The sequence below is a fragment of the Hirundo rustica genome, chromosome 3 (genome assembly GCF_015227805.2).
Source record: "Hirundo rustica isolate bHirRus1 chromosome 3, bHirRus1.pri.v3, whole genome shotgun sequence".
Lineage (NCBI taxonomy): Eukaryota > Metazoa > Chordata > Aves > Passeriformes > Hirundinidae > Hirundo > Hirundo rustica.
The window spans coordinates 69,481,867-69,502,574 of NC_053452.1; the positions used below are offsets into that span (position 1 = coordinate 69,481,867).

The 20,708-nt window shown below is 36.6% G+C and overlaps 1 protein-coding gene across 2 annotated transcripts in view; it reads left to right on the plus strand.

The window, feature by feature from the left end:
• The window catches only part of REV3L (REV3 like, DNA directed polymerase zeta catalytic subunit), a 115,381-nt gene that overhangs the window by 27,444 nt on the left and 67,229 nt on the right, over positions 1 to 20,708 (plus strand). For both annotated transcript variants that reach the window (XM_040058603.2, XM_040058604.2), the window contains exons 2-4: positions 15,290 to 15,479; positions 16,803 to 16,877; positions 18,313 to 18,473. In XM_040058603.2, coding sequence (XP_039914537.1) covers positions 15,290 to 15,479; positions 16,803 to 16,877; positions 18,313 to 18,473 — 426 coding nt within the window. The remainder of the gene's footprint in view (positions 1 to 15,289; positions 15,480 to 16,802; positions 16,878 to 18,312; positions 18,474 to 20,708) is intronic.

A 20,708-nucleotide genomic window follows, 5' to 3' on the forward strand; every position in this document is an offset into this window, starting at 1 on the left:
GGGGCTTTTTTGTGTGTTTTTGTTTTGGTTTATTTTGGTTTGTTTTGTTGTTGTTGTTGTTGTTGTTTTGTTTTTGTTGTTGGGGGGTTTTGTGTTTGTTTTGTTTTTGGGGTTTGTTTGTTTGTTGGGTTATTTTTGGGTTTTGTAGTTGTTGTTTTGTTTGTTTTGGGGGTTTTTTTTGTTGTTTTTTTAATGTGAAAAAGGGCTGAAATGTGTCTTTTGCCATCCAATAGCCATTCTCCCAACTCTGTTACAGTTATAATAACATTAATATAATTGCTCTAGTTTTAGAAATACTTAATTTGTTTTACACTCTGGATTAATTAGTTCTTTTTCTCCACATGAAACTTGAGTCATGTGATGTGGTTTACAAGTGATAAAAATAACAGGATTTGTGTCTTGAAAATGTAGAATAAATCCTTTTCTGTTTTATTAGTGTTTGAAAGTTACTTGCCTGCTCAGTCTAGTTTGCCAAAAATACTGTAAAATACTGTCTGTCCAGCTTGTCTTAGAAGTAAGAAACATTTAGAGATGTTGCTTGCTTAATACATTAGAGCAGTTACTTAACTGGTATTTTCTTGTATTTGCAGAAAATAATTGTTTTTTATCTCTGTGGAAGGCACACAACATAAAACCTGGTTGTGCACCAACCGTTCTTTCCATTTGTAAGATTGTGGCGGTACAGGATTTTTTTTCCCTTTGCTTTTAAAGTAGGTAGCTATTAGATTATAGTTTAGAATTCTGCATATGCTGTCTATTAGCTGACATTGATACTGTATGAAGCAAGAAGCGTGCACAGCTGCCCTGTGCGGTTTGGTGTCTGTGTGCTGGCACAGTACATTATGCAGTTATGGTGAACCTGGGGAACTGATACGTGTTGAAAGGGTAATTGTTTTGCAGGATAAGTTTTTAGCCAGGTCAGTGTTCCAGCTCAGTTCCTAGTGCAGATTTCCACAGACTTGTTCAGTCTCAAAAGAGAAATTGGGAGCAGGAGCAAGACCAGATAACCTGGATAGTTTAGTTTTCATCTGCTTTTGTCTCTACTTTATAGCCAAATTGCTTTTTCTAAAGAATGACCTCTCAGTGTTATTTTTCTCTGTATAAACACCTAGAAGATATTTTTGTATTGAAACGCATGGAGTACAAGGAAGATTTTGAGATTTTGTTGTTGTTGTTTGGTGGTTTCCTTATGCTGTATTTTGGTTATTTTTTTCTTTCCCTTGCCTTTCTTAGAGAAGTAAAAGGACAACAATTTAAGACTGAGGAACATGTATAATGAGTTTCAGGTTTGTAAAACTGTGTGTTACTTCCTTTCTTCTTAAGTATTGTTGAGGTTAAAAATGGGTGGGGGAAAGAAGATAGTACCTGAACATTGAAACATTTTCCATTCAGTTCACTGTAATCTGAAAACGCAAAGATCTAAATGGACAGTTATATATGCTAGGTTCAAATACATTTATATATATATTTTTTTTTTAATTACTTTGAAGTGTAGTAACTTAAAACGTGTTTATATTTCAACAGTAATTCATAGGTAATATTTATATAAATTTGACATTTAAATTTAGGGGGGAAAAAAAGACCAGTAAGCAAGTACTTTAGCTCAGATGAATCCGTGCACCTTTTTAATGTAGCTGCTCATGTGCTGGTATGAGAAGTAAATCTCTAGTACTTCAGCTGTACTATTTGCAACCAAACTCCAGTCATAGTTTCACCTTTTGATATACTTGCTGAAGTTGATGTGTGCAGATGCTGAGCATGCAGTACTGTCATAAAACTGGTTTTAGATTAAAGTTCATAAGGAATCTAGTACATTATTCATTCCAGCCACAAGGTGACGCGTGCAGTTGTTGCTCTTACACAGATGGAATTAAAAGAGAAAGTATACATTCACCAAAAAGGACAGCATACAGCAGTAACTGAATCAAAGGTGGTTTGTTTGCCAGGTTTGCTGGTTTTGGCCTGGGCTGATCTTGATTGAGAAGGTTAAATAGTGTAATAGGTGTCACTTGTGCTGAGGCCAAATGTTGGTCAGTTTGTGTTTGGTAGACAGTTGTTCTCAGAACTGATCTGTAAGAGCTGATGTTATTTCTAAAATAGGAAAACCTATGTGTCATGATTCCGTTTTTTTGTTGTTTTTTTTTTTTTTTAGTTCTGTATGTTCTGGTAATATATTGCAGTTTTCTATGGGAATTCTGTGACTTAGCAACCTTGAACTTCATTAAATTGATGCTTTCATCTTCAATACATTTACCTTTTATGTATCTCAAACTTTTTCATTATTCAGTGTCTTACTGTTGATTGGCTTGCTCTGTATTGTTTATCAAATTGTAGTAAATCATTGGAGGTTTAACCTGAAATATGAGCTATACCTAAGCAACAAATGAGAAATAATGGCCTTATAGAGCCTTGGAAATCCCAACATAATTTTTGATACAGATTTTTGGTCCTTCTGTGACCTGAGACAAGCAACAAATGACCTTAGATCTTGATCTAGATCAGCAAAGTCTGTGAAGTGACATCTGCTGGTCCATTCAAATTGGTTTTTCACCTTCAGAGAACCATAGAATGGTTTGGTTTGGAAGGGACATTTAAGGTAGTCGCTAGTTAGTTGAGCTGTGCACAGAATTTCAGCAATTTCAAATATCCTAGCCAGTGAGATGACCTTGTAAAATAGGAATATTTGGAGTGGGTGATACTATGTCAGTGACACATCTTTCTGAGTAACAATTCAAAACATTTCTTAGTGAATGCAGATATTGTAATTTAGTCTAACCCTCTTGCAATGAACAAGGACATCTTCAATCTTCAGAGTTGCCAAATTTTAGCTAATCCCCCTCTCATCTTTTCCTCATCTGCTGTGGAGGTTCTGGAGTTTCTGTTCATCAGTGTTGCATATAAATTCTTAGTTAAAAGAACACCAGGGTTGCAGTCACTAAAAAGAGTGAAAATATGCCAGAAGTATTTTTCTTTGTGTGAAACATTAGGATGATTTTCAATAATGTGATAAAATACTATATTTTCTCATTTTCCTTAGCAATTAGCACAAGGTGCTTAGTGACTAACCAATTATTCAGTGATTAGGCATAATCTTTTTTATCATCCCCAGTCAAAAATTCAATACTAATTACACATTACTCTGAAAGGTTTTTTTCCTTGTAGTACTGATGTATTTATGATTTTTTTTTTTAATTATTATTATTTTTAAGTTATCTGGAAGTTTGAGCTGTGGTAATGATACTAACTTGTATATGAAAAACAAAAATACTAGATTTTAAATTTTTTTTAGCTTTTGTGGGGTTTCAACAGAAAGTATTATTGTTCAAGTGTTTGTAACATTACAGTGCTAAATTAATCATTTAATTAAGCGCAGAACTACTTTTCCATTTTCTAAACCATTTTAACTGTCTCAGTGTAATGCAGACTCCCTCTGCCTTGTTAACATATGACCTACTCAGCCTCACAATAAAAATTCCAAGGGTGGGAATGCTGTCTGTTGACTATAGTGATATTCATCTGCCTCGATGATGAACCTTTCTGTATGCGTTTGTGTCTGCTTCATCGGCATAAATTTCTAACCACTATGACAAATCAGATATGCATTATGCAAGTAAATCATTCAGCATGTTGTTCTGACTTGCAGATTCCAGGTCTTTATTCTGTGTCACGTGTAGCTGAGGTTTTGTGAGAGAGTCACTGTCAGTTGTACAAATGCACTTTAATAATATACGTGAGCAGTCAAGGCTTAACTAGTAGCATTTTGTTGTGGCACTTACGAAGATTTCTGTCAGTAGATTGGCCCTGTTCTCCCCCAACACCAACACCTCCCACTCTGTGTTTTTTAAAAATCTCTATCATTTTGTGCCCCCTCTTCATGCAGAGTCTATTTTTTTTTTTTTTTTTTTTTTTTTTTTTTTTTTTTTTTTGGGTTGGTGGTGGGTTTGTTTTGTTTCGTTTTGTTTTGTTTTGTTTTTTTGTTGGGTTATGTTGTGATAGTGGTTTTTAGGGGGGTTTATTTGGTTTTTTTGTTTTCTGTGCTCACTGGATACCAGCAATAGGGATACTGAGAACCTAGGGAGGGGGAATCCCAGTATTTTAATGCAGTTATTTTCCTATTGATGGAAACTTTATTAATGCTATTAGATAAAATCATAGGGAAAAATCCTGTTACTGCTCAAATATTATTTTTACTGAAAAACTTGTGAGGTATCTCAGTCGCAAAGGATGTAGTCTTAAGCTGCATCACAGGAGGTTTAGGTTGGATATTAGGAGGAAATTTTCTCACAGAATGGGGAGGGGTGGCTGGGCATTGAAATGGGCTGCCTAGGGTGGTGGAGGAGTCACTGTCCCTGCAGGTGTTTAAGGAAAGACTGGATGTGGCACTGAGTGCCATGGTTTAGTTGATGTGGTGTTTGGTCGTAGGTTGGACTTGGTCTAGGAGGTCTTTTCCAACCTGATTCTGTGATTCTGTGACACTGCCCGTGTATCACTGCTATCATAGATTTGGGGAAAGGGAGAAATGGTGATAAGAGAGAATTCAGAAGAGAGAGCAGTGGAAAGATCCTTTAGCACATTTGTGACATTAGCTTAATATGTGAAACTAGATTGCTGGCTGATTTTTTGAGGGAGACCCTTTGTTTTCAGTGCAGAAAGGTGGTCACTAGTTAGTTGCGGTGTGCACAGAATTTCAGCAATTTAAAATATCCTAGCCAGTGAGATGACCTTGTAAAATAGGAATATTTGGACTGGGAGATACTCCATCTGCAACACATCTTTCTGAGTAACACTTCAAAACATTTCTTAAAGATGTTGTAATAAATAAATTGCCTTGGCAAGTGAGGCATCCAGTCTACACAGTCTTTACAGCCATGAAGGTCATTGAGTTATGTACAAGACGACCACATGCAATGATCTGCACAAGGCAAGCAGTCTTTGGATACATACTTTCTGTAAAGTGCTCAGATGTCTAAATTTTTTTGCTGTAGCACTGAAACAGAAAAAGATTTTTTAGTTCTAATGTTGTGAAGAAGTAGAACAGTGTGTGTGTGTTCTCAATTAATGATGGTTAGAAGCCTAAGATAAGGGTACTACAAAGTTTGGGCATTCTTTGCAGAAACAAAGGCCTAGAGCAGGCAAATAGCCATGAAACTCTTCAAGTGCTGCCGAAAGACACTAGACTTTACAGAATATGAAAAGAGGGAGATGGATGCCTAATTCAGGGTGAGGAAGGAAAGTAGTATGTCAAGAAACCCTAAAATAAGAAGTAAGATACTTAATAGTATTGCAAAATGTGTAGAATAAAATAGTAGCATTGGCTGTATTACTGAAAGAGCATTCATTTACATACATTGTAAAATTTAAAAGAAGACAGCATTTAAAAATCACACTTAAAGAATGACAAGTGCTGTGCCTGAATTTAGTATCTACTGACTTCTATCATGCTTCAGTGGATGTTAAGGTCTTTGTTCACCTGGAAACAAGTCAGTAAAGACCCTGCTTGTTAGTACCCACAACTGAGGGTGTGGCAGCCACTTGAGGACTATATTTGCAGTAGAAGACAGAAAGCTGAAATATAGATTCTTTTAAAATACTATAGAAAAAAATCTAAAAAGATTTTCATTTACTTTTGGTTTCAAGAACTTTTTTTCTTCTGTAAGACTCTTAACCTGCCATGTCTTTTGTAAAGCAGGCAGGTTATCTAATATATTGACAGGCAAAATAAAACATTACTGTAGTGTGATTTCCCTATACTGTGCTCTTTAGTGTGAAGGAAAACAATTTTTAAAAATTCTGAAAAATGCTGTAATCTGATTTTTTTTCTAATGCTGCTGTTGTTTCCACTGTTTTAAATGGTTGTATTTGTACTTACACAGTACCTCTCAAGTTAATCCTGAATATCTGTTGATAATTATTGAACAACTGCTAAATTGAAGGTTAAAAATTATATGAAAGAAAAGGGAGTGGTAACATTTTTGTGTATGTGTGTGATAGAAACTTCAAAATTGCTCAGGATTTACAGTTCTGTTAGATAAATCATGATTCTGACCAGCAGTTTTCAAGAATATAGTTTCTCTAAGTTATGTGTGGAGCTGCTCCCTCTGTAACTGTGTTACAGAATTGAGTTTGGTTTAGGATGGGCTCATGGCACACCAACTGCTGCTGGTACCAGATTAAAATTGTTTCCCTTGTGTAGCTGCTTGAAAGGTCCTGTCATGAGACTATTTAGGAAAAACTATGAATAAGGATTTGAGGTATGTGCAATCTCAACTTAAAAAGCTTCGATGGATTAGAGCATTTTATTTTTCTGTCTACTTGCTGTAGTTTCTCCCTCACGTGGTAATGTCTTGAATGTTCTGCGCCTTCATGCACAACCTTTTTTGTAAGACTCACGGTCATGTCATTCACTGATATGTTTTTAAATAGGTTTCTTGTAAAGGATAATACTGTCTCCCACGTTGTTTAATTACGTATTAACGCAACAAACGGACAATATTTATACCATTACATCATTTAATGTAAGCTATGGCAATAGGACTACTTTATTTTAGTCAAGCTTGTGGTTAAATATATTAATGTTGCATTGAAAGGATTTGTTACTTTGGTGTTTGAGGCTCTCTATTGTTTTTATTAAGTTAAATCAGGTAGACTGAAACTTCTATTCTGAGCAAAGGCTTAAAGCAGACATTTGCAACTGTACCTCCCTCTGAAGTTTTCTGGTGCAGTTAGAGATCACAAAGTAGCAGGTAGGACTCTATTAACACTGAGACTTGCTTTACTTTGTTACCTTTACTGTCTGGCATAGTATGTTGTAGAGGCTGACATCCAGAGGATCATTTCTGTTAAGTGATGGGGTTGAGCCAGACTTGGCCAACAGCAAAATTCCTGTCCAGCTGCTAGCTTGTGCAACTTACCACCCCTAGTCTGGTAATGCAGTGGGATAAAATAGGAAGAACAAACACAGTAAAGCAGTAGGTTGAGGTAACAACAGGGAAAAAATAGCGGATTTATTGCCAACTAAAATTGATTCAGGTTGTGAGGAACAAACTCCGAACAGCATACCTTTCTTCCCCCTTCCCCCAGGCTCAGCCCTGTTTCTCACATACCCTACCCCTGCCCTGCAGGCTCACATGGAGAATGGCAGAGCATTGTAGCCAGTAAATAATCGTGTCTCTGCCTTCTTCCTCGTCATGTCTTTCCTCTGCTCTGATGTGGGCTCTCCACGGGCTGCAGTTCCTTCAGGAATATCCTTGTGCTCCACTACAGCATCCTCCATGGGCTATAGGGGATATCTGCTGTTCCATGGAGATGTTTCTCCTCCACTTTCCTGTCACTCTGGTGTTCCCTTTCTTAAATGTGTTCTCCCAGAAGTGTCCTCAGCTTGGCTGGAGGACTCAGCTGTGCTCTGCAGTGTGTATTGGCTCTGGCTGTGTCCTGCACGGGGCAGCCTCTGGCCTCTTCCCACAGTAACCTCCTCTGCCAACCATTTGCCCCATAAACCTGGAACACAGGGTTAGTAAGATACAAAGAACACAGTTTATTTCCTGGGTCATGAGATTCTGTCCCCTACTATTACTATCACACACCATGTAGTCATTTCAAAAGCTTACACAGAAATTTGAAGGATGTCTGTAGTAAGGAAGTACTTCCTACCAAGTAAGTTGCTGCTTGTCCAAAAATTATAAGCCTAAACATACAAAAGATGATAAAAATTTCTTTAATGAAATAAAGGACTATGTGTTACAAGGGGTACCAAGTGTTGCAAATTTGCTTATGGGTAGCCTAAGAGCAGTGCTTGTATTTGTGGAGCACATCCTCTAGCATTCATCAGCTCAAGGAGTGGGCTGAAATGACAGTTACATGCTAGTGAGAGATCTTAATGCAAATACAAAAACAGAAGTTTCAAGAAATATTTATAGAATTATTTAGTTCTGTTTGAAGAATATAGAAAGAGAAAACAAACCGAATGTGAAGTCATTTAGTTGTTAACATAAACTAATGTGACTCACAAGAGTGTATGCACTCTATAGTGTGTAATTTTGGGGAGATTACACAAGCTTGGTGTTGTCCAGGAATTTATAACCAACATATCTGAAGAGTGTCTGTGAAAGACTTTACTGGTGAAAACACACTGTTAACCTTACCACAAGGCCAGGGTTTTGTTGTCTGCAGCTTAGAGTAACAAATAGGTTTTGGCAATAATTTATAGTGCTCTTTCTCTAACTAGCTCTGTAGCTTACAGGAAACTACCTGTTAAACAAAAATGTTTCAGTTGGTTTTGTGTGACACAAGACAAAGAGATGGATCTCTGTACATCACAGTATTTAAATAGGCAGATGAGCCTCCTGTAGAAGTGAAAGTTAAAGTTACCACAAAAACTTGTTCTTTGAATTGATATCTGTGCACCATTCTGCATTTATGTGTGACTTGTGTTACTTGCACCAAGAAAGGAGAGTAGGATAGAACTTGTCTGGCAGTGTCAGTCTTTAATAAATGGTTATGGAGGGAAATGGAAACCAAAAGCTGTGTGGCTGCTCTGCTCCCCCTTTTTACTACTGACTTGTTTTTTCGTCTCTTACAGGATGTGGTGATGTACACCTCATCAGTTTACCTGGGACTCGTAAATACACTCTTTTCTGTTCAGCTGTGCTTTGGTCAGTGTGGTCTAACATAGTCTGCCTGTGTTGCTTTCATGTGGCTGGGTTTCTTGCTAGAATAGCAGCTTGGACTGTGCTGCCAGCCTGTGAGTGCCAAGGGCCCAACACAATAGCTAGACTCTGTATCTGTGGCCAGCTGCATTTGCCTTCTTTGTGTGTTTTAGCTCATTTTAGATGGCTTCATAGTGATTTTTGACACTCCTTCTAGAAATATTTACTGATATTGTCCAGCTGCTTACATGAGTAGCCTGTCAATAGAGGAGGCAAGAATAATATTTTTTATGGGGTTCATTTTATAGATGGGTCCTTAATAATCGAGTACCTGACCTCACCTTGTGTGTCTTAAGAAAAGAAGAAAATACTACGGCTGTTTTCATACGTCAATCATCAGCTTGAGGAATGGTTTGTACATAGCTTGTCCTTGCTTTTTGAAATGCTTGCCTTCTTTGGTCTCCACTATTTCTGGAGATACTTTTAAATTACCTTCCGCATCTCTGGACTTTCCTGGTTTTAGCTGGACTGCATAACAATAAATTTCTTGAGTTATATTTCATTTTTGCTTGGTGATAACAGTAGGGAAGAGATGTTCCTTTCTGATGAGGTACATTTGCATCCTATAAATGGCTAGGCTTATCAGTACTATTTCTGAGATTGTTTTCTAATGTCTCAGCAGGAATTTGGAAAAGATCCATCCTAATCAATTCCAGTCAGGAGGAGGTAGTTTTATGGAGATAATCAGAATATTTTTGTTGAGTCGATGTATTAAATAAACTGTTTCAAATTTTATGGTTTTTCTTGGGGAATGCTCATTGTTTTTGTTTAAAAAAAAAAACCCAGAAATCAGTGCCTCTCTTACATATTAGACTAAAAAATATATGTTAAAATTTCTCAGTAAGACAAAGATAGTAGCCTTGCTTTTGGAACTTACAATTGATGCTTGCCGTCAGCAGTAATTCCCAGTGTAAATTCTAGCCTGAGAAGTCTCAAAGGTTATTTTTTCTTTGGATACTTCATGGTTCAAAGTATCTAATGGTCTTCAGTTTTGTATGACTATTGCATTGCTTGCTAGAGTGGAGAAGACAAGACTTGGTGAACCACATGATCTCTTAGGCCTAATGTTTCAAATGATTAAGACAACTTAAGCTTGATGTAAAAGCTGTCAGTGAGCAAATTAATTGCATGGATGTCAGTTGGAGATGTCAGTAAAAACCAGTGTTTCAAATGTAATTTTATTTGATGTTACCTTAAGCTGAGAGGAATTTGTCCTTTGGAAGATACCAAATTCAAGGAGGTTGTGGACTTCTTGCTCAAATCTCCATACTGGCCAGAGATCTGCTTTTCTTTCATCTTTGTTTCCCACCATAGCTCAGGGTATCACACCAATGTCTATCTAGTTATATAGAGGTTTTAATTTTAAATTACAGAAAAAGCTCAGCTCTTCTCCTTCACTAAGCATCCTTGCATGAAGACTGAGGAACAGTCTAATTGTAGTGAGTCAAAGGCCGCATTTTCCTGGTGGTGGGTTGGGGTTTTTTTTGGGGGGGGGATGTGGTAGGGGGTTGTTTGTTTGTTTTGTGTTTTTTGGTCTTCGTAAGAGTTAGAGGTATTCCATGGTGCAAGGAACAGTTACTGGCTAAATAATTCTAAATAACCAAACACTCTGTTTCGATTCCAGCAAATGTAAGAAAAAGATTTTTTTGGTCCCATTTACAGGTGCTACAGGTGAAATAAGTATTTTCTTTCATCCTAGGGAAAAGCTGAAAATGTTGGCACAAATATATTATATGTGAAATAAGATCTTTGAACTCTGTTCTTGCTTATGTTTTGAGGATACCTTGCTGCTGGAAGGCTTAATTTCATTATTCTTGTTCCTCTGACATCCAGTATTCTCTAGTACCTAGGACTGCAGTGTGTGTAGTTCTCCCTTTCTTCTCAGTCCTTGTGAAAAAGCTGACTTGTTTCATGATTCTGGGAGAAGCTTGAAAGTTTCATTTAATCATTGAAGAAGTTATGTTAATACACTGATGAAGAACTCTTTGAGATAAAAAGCATGAACTCTTAATGTTTCTGAATGACTTAGCAAGAGTCTTAAGGGAGAACTTCCCAAGTTTTGTTAGGAAAGAGATTTGTCTTCGTCAAAGCATCACCTTACTTACCAGTCCATGTATGTTATTCATTTGCTTCGTGTCCCAGGGAAGGAATGGTGATTATAGTTTCACAGGCTGGGTTAGCACTAGAAAGTAATTGAGACCTGTCCCTTTCCAGTAGCTCAGTTCTGATGGTATTCAGTGATACAGGCTTGCCAAGCCTACCCCAACATGGCTTAGACTGAAATCACCATCTAAACTGTGCACAAGATGCCTGTGTTGTGCCTGCCAAGCAGAGTAGATGAAGTACTCCTGTTACAACTTGAGTTGCTCTCTGAAGTTGCTCTCTGAAGCCTCTTCCTGCAGAAAGGGTGAGATTGCCTAAAACACAGGAGTTTTTATTACATTAAGAAATCACTTTGAAATTGAATTCTAATCTTATTCCACAAATTTTCATTTTTAGAATTGTTTTTACAACAGGATTGTTAGTTTTCTAATTCTCTGTAGGCGTCACTATTCACAGTTCATTTTTCAAGTGGTTTTGAATGCAAGTGGTTCAACAGTTAGTTGAAAATAATACCAGTTTTCTTTTTAAGATAGTACTGTCACGTCTTTTGCGTCTCATGTCTTTCTAATTATTTTGCTTTACTGTTGCTGTTAAAGGGAAGAAATCCCTTATGATTGTCTGATTTTTTTTTTCCTGCATCCTGTAGTGATGCTTGATGTGTTTGTATGCATTCTTCTTCTAATACTTGTCCATGCTTAGTTAGTCTTTCTGCTTTACAAAACAGTCCTTAAAGTACTTCTAATAGATTGCAAGTATATGAAAAGCCATTTGTCTTCTGTCTTCTGCGTCTCTTTATTAATTCCCAGCCCAAATTTCCTAAAATCTCAGGGTTTTGCTTTGCTTCTAAATGCTGCTGTAGTCTGTATTTTACACCCACACCATTGTACCCCATGGCTTTGCTTAGCTTCTTATAATGGGATCAGCTTGTTCTGTAGCAGAAATATCGCAGCAAAATATGTCTGCATGTAGACCAGCATTGAACTATTCGCTGAAGTCATATTTATCCAGATTTAGGATAATTTTTGTATTCTAAATAATTTATTCTTTGTATTCTAAATACTAAAGAAAACATCTATTCAAAATATTTCCATCATTGAGTTCAGTTTTTGAGGGTTCTGTAGTCCATTCCTAAATTAAGAATTTAGGAGCTACATGGCTTTGAGTATAATTTATGAAGTTATTTGAACTGTATCACAACCATAGAACATGTTCTCATTCATTATTGAATCTATCACTTCCACTGATTGTACAGATGTGAAGAAACTGATGAGCCGATATAAAAATAACATCATCTAGTCACTGTAAGTGGGCACTATAGCAGTCAGTGCTGTTCTAGTGATACAAATTTGTTTCTCTGTATCTCCAAAAAGAAACAGGAGCATAAGATTAACATATATAAACCATAAACTCATTAACCTTTTCCTAAGCCAAGTTTTAATTCATGTAAATTGGCAGATCTGTGTAGCCTGAAATCCTCAGTGGGTAGATATTTTTTCTCCCTGTCGCTCTATTGGAAAGAATCCACTAGAATTTGTAATGGATTAGTGCAAACCATCGTTGCTATTACTGGAGTCGGGGATTCAAACTCAATACCATGATATTTGCTGCATTTTGATGATTTTGCCTAAATAATGGAAATACATGACTCTTAACAGTTAGCAGAGAGAGACTTGTAATAATGTTGATGTTAAGTAAAAATAGCAGTATAACCAGATGTCATGATAAATAAATCAATACTATCAATGATTAAAGTAAGTAGCTGTGTAAACCCATGTAACTTGACAGCTGTTAGCCCAATAGGAGTCTTAGCTCAGCAGTAACTTGTTTGCTTTCTTGGCAGAATCAAAAATGAAAAGCAGTGCAGGGTGTGTGTTCTGTAAGATTTCTCTGGAGTTAAGTGGTAATTTGAGTCTGCTCAATCTAAAACCATGGAGGTTTTTTGCACATAAAGGGGAGTACAGGGGAAGGGAACAGAAGGAAACTTTCTTTGTATGTGTTCTCTTTTTTATTCAACAATAAAATTACATTTCCAGTTCAGCAAGAGCTGTTAAATAGCAGCTTAACCTGAAAGGAACCTGAATTTAAGTAGAGTAAGTTTAGGCTGTGTCACTGTTCTGTTTATTCTGGTGCTTTGCAATTTTGTGTTCTAAGGGGTCATAAATTAACTATAACTCAGAGTACTCTGACAACCATTAAAGCTAAGGTATTTTTTAAAATATGAAAAAGTCATGCTTTTGAAAGGAGTCCATGGCTAGTAGTGCAAATAAGAAGTATAAGTGCAGAACTGAATCTGACCGACAAGCTCTAGGGAGCAAACACCAGAATTTATAAAATTCGTGAGGGAATAGATATGTATATTTGTATATACAGAAATTCAGTCTGTATTCCAGTATCAAATTTAGCTTGGGGTGAGTTGGTTTGTTCTCTTGTTTTTTTAAGCTGCAGTGAGCATTCAGACAAATTACTTCATGAACTAGCTTGAATTTCCTCCTGAACAATATCCTGGTATAGATACATTTACTAAAAACCAGCAACAACCCATCCTTTCCAACTTAGTAACAAAAACAATAAAAAAAAACAACCCCAAACTCAAATCCTTCCCAAAATCAACCAACAAAACTTGAATAGAAAAACTATAGAACTTTAAGCAACTGTTAATTTTCTGATAATTATATTTGGATGGGGGACTGCTTTATTTCAAAATCTATCCTAAGAACAGCCATCAGTATACACTCAGATTTGTTGGTGACTAGGTATAGCAAATAAATGGTTTCCTCCCACTGCACAAATCAGTCTCTCGGTTCGCATGCTACTAATATGTGACTTTTTCCACCGTAGGGGTGAAGAAGTTTCCTGCTATATAAAGCTGTTACTGTCCTTTGAAAAAACCCCAAACCTGTAGTTCTTAGTTTCTTTAGTTTCCTCTGTCTCTTAATGTATTAGTTATTGTTTGAAATACATGGTACATAAAAAAGAATTTTATTCTTCTGAGCTATTTTAAAGAATTCATAGATGATGACTTCAACATTGTGAATGCATATATAGTTTGTATTTTAGCATTGATGAGGAGATTTGATGGAGTTGACTTGCAAGAAGAGTAAAATTCACCTTGGCAAATGGACTTGTATTACCATTTTTTCGAGCAATTACTTTACTTCTAAACATAATTTGAAGAATGATACATCTGACTCCAGTTTTAAAAAAGAGGCAAAAATGCCAGTAGTGGGATTTTTGGGCATGCTTTTCACAAGTATAAAAGATTTGCAGGCAATCCTCAGCCTGAACGTCTTGTTATTGCTGTGCTTTAATGCACTTAAGCTGTCTTCACTGGGTGGCCACTGGGGTATGAATTACTGTAAATACTTCAGGCAAGCTCCACCAGCTGAGAAGTAACCTCAGTTTGAAAGAGTGGACTTTTGGAAGTCTTTTCATTGGTCTTGTGGACCAGTGTAGTTGTGCTCCCTTTTTGTAGCATTTGTCTCCTGGGTGATGAAAGCCCAGCCAGTTTTGCTGTCCTTGTGCAGGGAGTTCATCCAAACAAAATGCAGAGGGATATGTGCTGCCTGTCATTTGTGGTGGTGGTTGTTAATCAGCAACACATGCTTACAGTATTTTTCTCTGAAAGTTCTTCATTGGCCAGTGAGAAGTCATGAATGATTTGGGGGACTGAAAAGGTGGCAAATGGATGCCAGCAAATGCATGCTTGGTTGCATTGTGGTGAGAAAAGAGCAGATAGCATGCATTGTAGTTGAGACTAGTCCTTCCCAAAAATGTAGTGGTTTTGGGAGGTCCCAGTCCGTATTACTGTACTGCCTTGTGCGACTGAGAAGTTCAGAGTGTGGTCTAGCACAAAGGTTCTCATGGTGTGTCCTTTCTTTTACTCTGCTCTTACTGAAGGCTCAAAGAAGTTAATGCTGAGAAATAAGTGTGTTGTTAGAAACCTAGAGATTTGCATATACCATAGAAATCTCTGAGGGATCCACAGCTTTTAAAAGTTTAAAATCGCCTAGGTTTTTTTCTATATCCCAACTTACGCTTTAAGTAACTAGAATACCGAAAACCCTCATAGGTGCTCTGGATGTTGTTTTTAATTTCTGAGGGGTTGTGTGATTGATACTGAAAAATTTTCACAAAGGCTGAGAAACTGTTAAGCATCCTACATTTACTCAGTATGCAAAATTATTCTTAGAGAGATGTGTTATTACCAGAAAGAAAATAATTAGTAGTGAATTCTGTTGTTAGACAGGTGTAATCATGTGTCTGTCACGTAACCACATCTGTTCTGTATTGGTTTTGTCAATGAATCAAGTGTGAAAACTGCTCTGCATTAGCACCTTTTGTTTGAGACACACCTGCACTTGCATCATAAATTTATCTTGTCTGCAGAATCTAAAAGTAATATGAAAAAATTCAGATGTAGCAACTACTTCGAAGAAGAAAACATAGTCATTAGAAAATAAATGTTTACCTTTTATTTTTAGGTCAGAAGACTTGTCTCCACTTACACGGTATCTTTCCTTACCTCTATGTACCATACGATGGTTTTGGACAGCATCCAGAATGCTACCTTCGTCAAGTGGCGTTCAGCATCGACAGAGCGCTCAATGTGGCTTTAGGCAATCCATCTTCTACTGTTCAACATGTTTTCAAAGTATCATTAGTATCTGGAATGTGAGTATCAGCTGTCAGGAGTTTTGGTTGTTTGTTTTGAATAGTTTGAATAGTTTGCTGTACTACTTAGAAGCATTTTGGACTGGGATGATTGCACTGCTAATCCTTTTTCATTCCCTACCCATGTATGTCTTCATGCAGGCTGTACAACTTCCAAATAACTCTTCTCAGTTGCTTTGACTTTAACATAGTTAACAGGTTTTCCCAAAAAGCCTTCTTGACACAACCATTTTTTTCTGAATTGTATCCTAGTGTCTATAATTTTGGAAAATCTGTTCTTAGCTTTTTCTGTCTCTGCTGTTAGAGCAATACTTTCCATGCAGCATTTTCTACCCCTTTGGATTATGCTAGGTTCCCTGAGACCAGGCATGTCTTGCAAGAGCCTGATTCTAGATGTTCTTTTTTTTTTTGATTCATGTGAAATGGCCCCCACAGAGACTCCCAAGTCATGTTTATCTGTCTGATTCTTACAGCAGCACAGGCTAGGAAGTGGAGGCTCTTAAACACACATTTATTAATCTGTCAAGATGACCATTGTGTTTTATTTAGTGTACCTCTCTATATTGAATGTTAGCATTTTAAGGATTCTATTAGTTAATTTTTATTTAACTTGCATAACCAAGAGCTGAAAAATAAGTCAAATCATCATGAATAATAGGAAAGTATCTTGGAAGAGTACAGGTAATTTTCAGTGTTGTGCAACACTATGTTTTATTTGCTGTTTTTTATGCATTTCTGAAATACATTCTTTCTAATTCCTAAGTGTAGGAAGATAATATTTCTGTTCCCAGCCAGTTTTGTTGGCTTCTAGATACTGTGAGTAAAGTGGCTGCAGTAACCTGTTTGTTTGTTGGGGTTTTTTTCATCAGAACTTTTAAACTTTCGTTTTACAGTAACGAAGAAGGTCACCTACCAAATTTCTTGATGTTTTGTGAGAATTTTGTAAATTGTAGTATAGCTGTACACCTCAATAGTGAAAGCTGGGCAGAGTAAACTGTTGATGACAATCTTTATTTGAATAAGTGAGAAAAGAACAGGTAGAAATTAGGAGAACCTGCGTCATCTTCACCTCTCTTGCCTTAGAATTTCAGAACAGTCATTACTGAAAGTCAGCTGCTCATTGCCTCAAAGCAGCATAAGAGTGTTTCAGGTATTTTGTTTGTTTGCCATAAGAGGCTAATGGGAATGACCTAAATGAAATACATCTTCATCTTTACCTGGGTAGATAGACACGCTTATTCAGTACTCCTTACATTAAAATGTCATTCAATAAATGCAACAGCATAACTGGCTGGCTTCTTGCTTTTATTTCTTTCTCTCCAGGCCTTTTTATGGTTACCATGAAAAGGAGAGACAGTTTATGAAGATTTATCTTTACAATCCTGCAATGGTAAAAAGGTAAGGATGTGGAAGTACAAAGCTCTATCTGATTTCCTTACATCTTGAATTAAAAAGTCAGGTTTGAAACAAGATTCACCAGTAAATTAACAAACTAAAAGCTCCAAAATTATTGTCTCATGGTTTTCAAAACTCTTAAAAATTTACCAATAATCTTTTAAGGCAGTGAAATGTTAGGAAAGCAATACCAAAACATACTTGCCTTTGGTTGTTCTGTGTTTACTGTAATTTGTGAACACTTAAAGAAATTTGCATCAGCTTACTTTTCCTGTAACTCTAAGGAAAACAATGTAGCTGTCTTTCATATGGCTTCATTTCTTCTATTATGAAGTAAATTTTGGTAGATTTTAATTCCAGTTAAAATTACTAAATTTAAAATTTACTTGGAAAACTGAATACCTTATGTTATTAGACAGGTTCTCTATTTCTCAATAGAGTTATGTTCTGTTGCATGAAAGTGCTGTTGATTTCAATCTTACTGTCAAAGTAGCTGCAGTAAATTCAGGAATAAATAAGGAGGAATTATTCCCAAGCATAAACTGAAATCCCTTGACTGTGTACTGTTACGTACTGTAACTTTTTTTTCAAAAGGTCCAATACATGATCATAAGACAGGATTGTCTGATATTTTTTCTAGGCAAGTGAAATTTTGCATGATTTACGATTTCTGTATTAATGTATGACAGTTGTTTCAAAATTTGTAGCTTCTCATATTTGAATTGCTCCTATCCAAATAAGGATTGATACTTCACTTAAATTATTCCTTTCTTTTTTTTTCTGTATAAAACTTTATTTTTAATCTAAGTTTGATGCATTTAGAAATGCTTAGTGCTTTTCTTTGTTGTATAGTTGCATACTGTTAATTTGAGATAAACTTACTGTACCAGTTGATAGTGATCCAAATACTTGCGGTTATTTTTTAATGTGTAGCTGTTTAAAAGAGAGGATTTGTCCTTCTGCAGAGTTTTAAAATACTGCTTTTGAGTATACAGTATGTAGCTTGAAAACCATGAAGGACATTATATGTATCATATGTATCATATATGTGTAAATGAGAACCAGAGAGACTTTCAAACTTATTACTGGTGTGTAGGCATACAGCTGCCACAGCTGTTCTGTTGAAAGATTTCCATGGCCTGTAGTGGCTTTTAGATCACTTGCAGGAATAGAATATTGTAGGATTTTTTTTTTCCAGAGAGTTTCATGGTTTTTAAGCTGAAGAATTCAAGTCTCCTTTGCAACTAACACCCAAATATTGCATCATTATTAGAAGAGATCACTTTTGTTCATGTGTTATTGTGAAAACGCAGTTCTTAAGTTAAAAATACAACTAAGGCAAAGTTTAAAATGTCTAAGTATTCTGTATTTTGATAAAGTCAAATATCAATATTGTTGTACTAAAACAATTTTTTATTTGTCTTTGTTTATCTTTTAGAGTTTGTGAGCTTCTGCAAGGTGGAGCCATAATGAACAAATCTTACCAGCCTCATGAAGCCCATATTCCCTACCTCCTCCAGCTCTTTATAGACTACAATTTATATGGAATGAATTTAATAAACCTGGCTGCTGTCAAATTCAGAAAGGCAAGGAGAAAAAGTAAGATGTTTATTTCTTAAGACCAAATAATTGTTTTGAAGGCTAAAAACTACCATTTTGAACAAAATGTCAAAATGTCACTAGTAGTCAGGCTTTTGCTTTATTTTGGCTGAATGAGTATCCTGTTGTTTCGTGAAGTTTGCTTTCTGTGTCAAAACAAAGCCCATATGTAGCATTTTTTCCTTTTTATGCCTCTGTGTGGGGATTGAGGAAGAGCCTGCTTCCTGAAAGGAGATGCTGTATATCAAGAAACACGTGTTCTGTCAGCAGTGCAGCTGTGACTATTTCATGAGATGACCACACCTCTTTTCTAGAAGATGAAAAATTGTTGATATTTAGTTGAAGAACTGACATGAAAGATAGCATAATAAAACTGTTGCTTTATTTTTTATGGTTTTGATTCTTACATCAATTCAGATTTTTTTTTTTTTGTGGTTGCAGTAGTATCTTTACAATATTATGACTAATGATTTTGCTCTGATAACAGCCAATGTTCTTAATTAAAGTGCTTATATTTGTGTTAAAGTCATTTACTCTAAGGTAAGATTTGAATTATTAGTTTGTGAGCAAAGGAGGCATTTTAAAAAAATAATTTGGCATTTAGGATGTATACGCTGACATAAAAATACAGTTTGGTGAGAACATCCCTAACTCTTCTAAATTCTTCATTATAAGGAAGAGATAACAGTAGAAAAAGGATGCCTTTAGTACATAAGATTTCATAAAATAAGGATTGTTTGCTTAAATCATAATTGTTCCTACAGCTAAAGCAAAAGTTGAAAGGAATGGTGAAACATCTTTCTGTAAAAACGCTGAGCAATAATTATGCTGAATTTCATTCTTATTTTTATGCATGTATATTCAGATGGCAGTAGATTAGCCCATGGAGTTCTATAACTAATTCTTGTTTAAAGGAAAACGCTCTCTTCGTACCCAACAATAGGCCACGCTTCTTGCTGGTGTCAGAACTGTGGGAAGGCAAAAGCTCTGCCATGGACAGAGCATCTTCAGGATTTTCGGTCCTGAGGAAGTATAGTCAGGTACCTTTAGTCTTCCAAATATTCAAATCAGCCTTCTGAAAACATGCAATGTGATTGTATCAAACAGTTACTTGCATTCTTTTTCCATAGCTCTTTTTTCCCTCTCTTTCAGATAATAGATGAAAAATACAAGATGTTTATATTCTCTTTCATCAGTTTATTTAAGGATGAGAGACCTAAGTCTTGCATGACAACAAGGGGGTGAAAGAGGAGCATGGGCTGAGACTAGTGGACTTTAACTATTCCTATAGGGAAGAATCTAATAAAATAAAAGGAAAAAAAAGACACAACTTTGTCTGGCTTGATCAGATACTGGCTGCGGTGCTCCTAGGAAGATTCATTCTGCTTTGCAAGGCTCCACATCCCACATGCTTCAGTAGCCTGCCTCAGTCTGTTGGGAGTCCCCAGGCACAGGATCACTGTCTATTGCTCCTGGCACGGCAGCCAAGTGACAAATGGTTTGTCCCTGGTGCAGCCTTACAGAGGCACTGCTGTCAAGAGCTGTCCTTGTACAGCAACCCTCTCTGAGCTCAGGCTCTAGGAGTGGTGTAGAAGGCACAGCCTCTGCTTACGCCTGCCACACTTTACCTGCCTGTTCCTCAGCCTCCATGTTGTGGGAGAGTGCGTTCCTTTTAGTCAGGTGTAGCTGTGTCACCTAGGCCAGGCCAAACATCGTTTCTTACACAGCAGTAAAAACCTTTGCCACCACTTACCTTACTTCTCTTGCAGATGATGATATAAAAATGAGTCTGGCAATTAATATGCTTGTTTGTTAGCGTAAGCAAGCAAGCCTCAGGAGTTCAAAGTGGTATTTTTCTCACTGAGGTGAGCTGGTCTTTTTGAAGGCTGAGAGAGGTCAGCATGCAGATTTCTAGTACCAGGAATATTCTGCCTTCATCAGCTTGTGTCCAAGCTTGTATCCAGAAAGTGCAGCAGTTCATTTTCTCAAGTCCTTGTCTTTATGGGCTGTGAAGAAGGCTGCCTATTCATTCATGCACCACATACTGCTGTAACTGTTGCAAAACTTTTATTTTCAGTAGCTGAATCTGCTTCTGTCATATGACTCTGAAAGACCTTGATGTGTCATTGCTGCTGTCTTTAAATATCTTTATACCAAGAGAAGGGGAATATCTAGTGTCTTTAAATTTCTATCCCTATGATTAACTTTACTGAAGAAATAAACTGATAGAGGAAT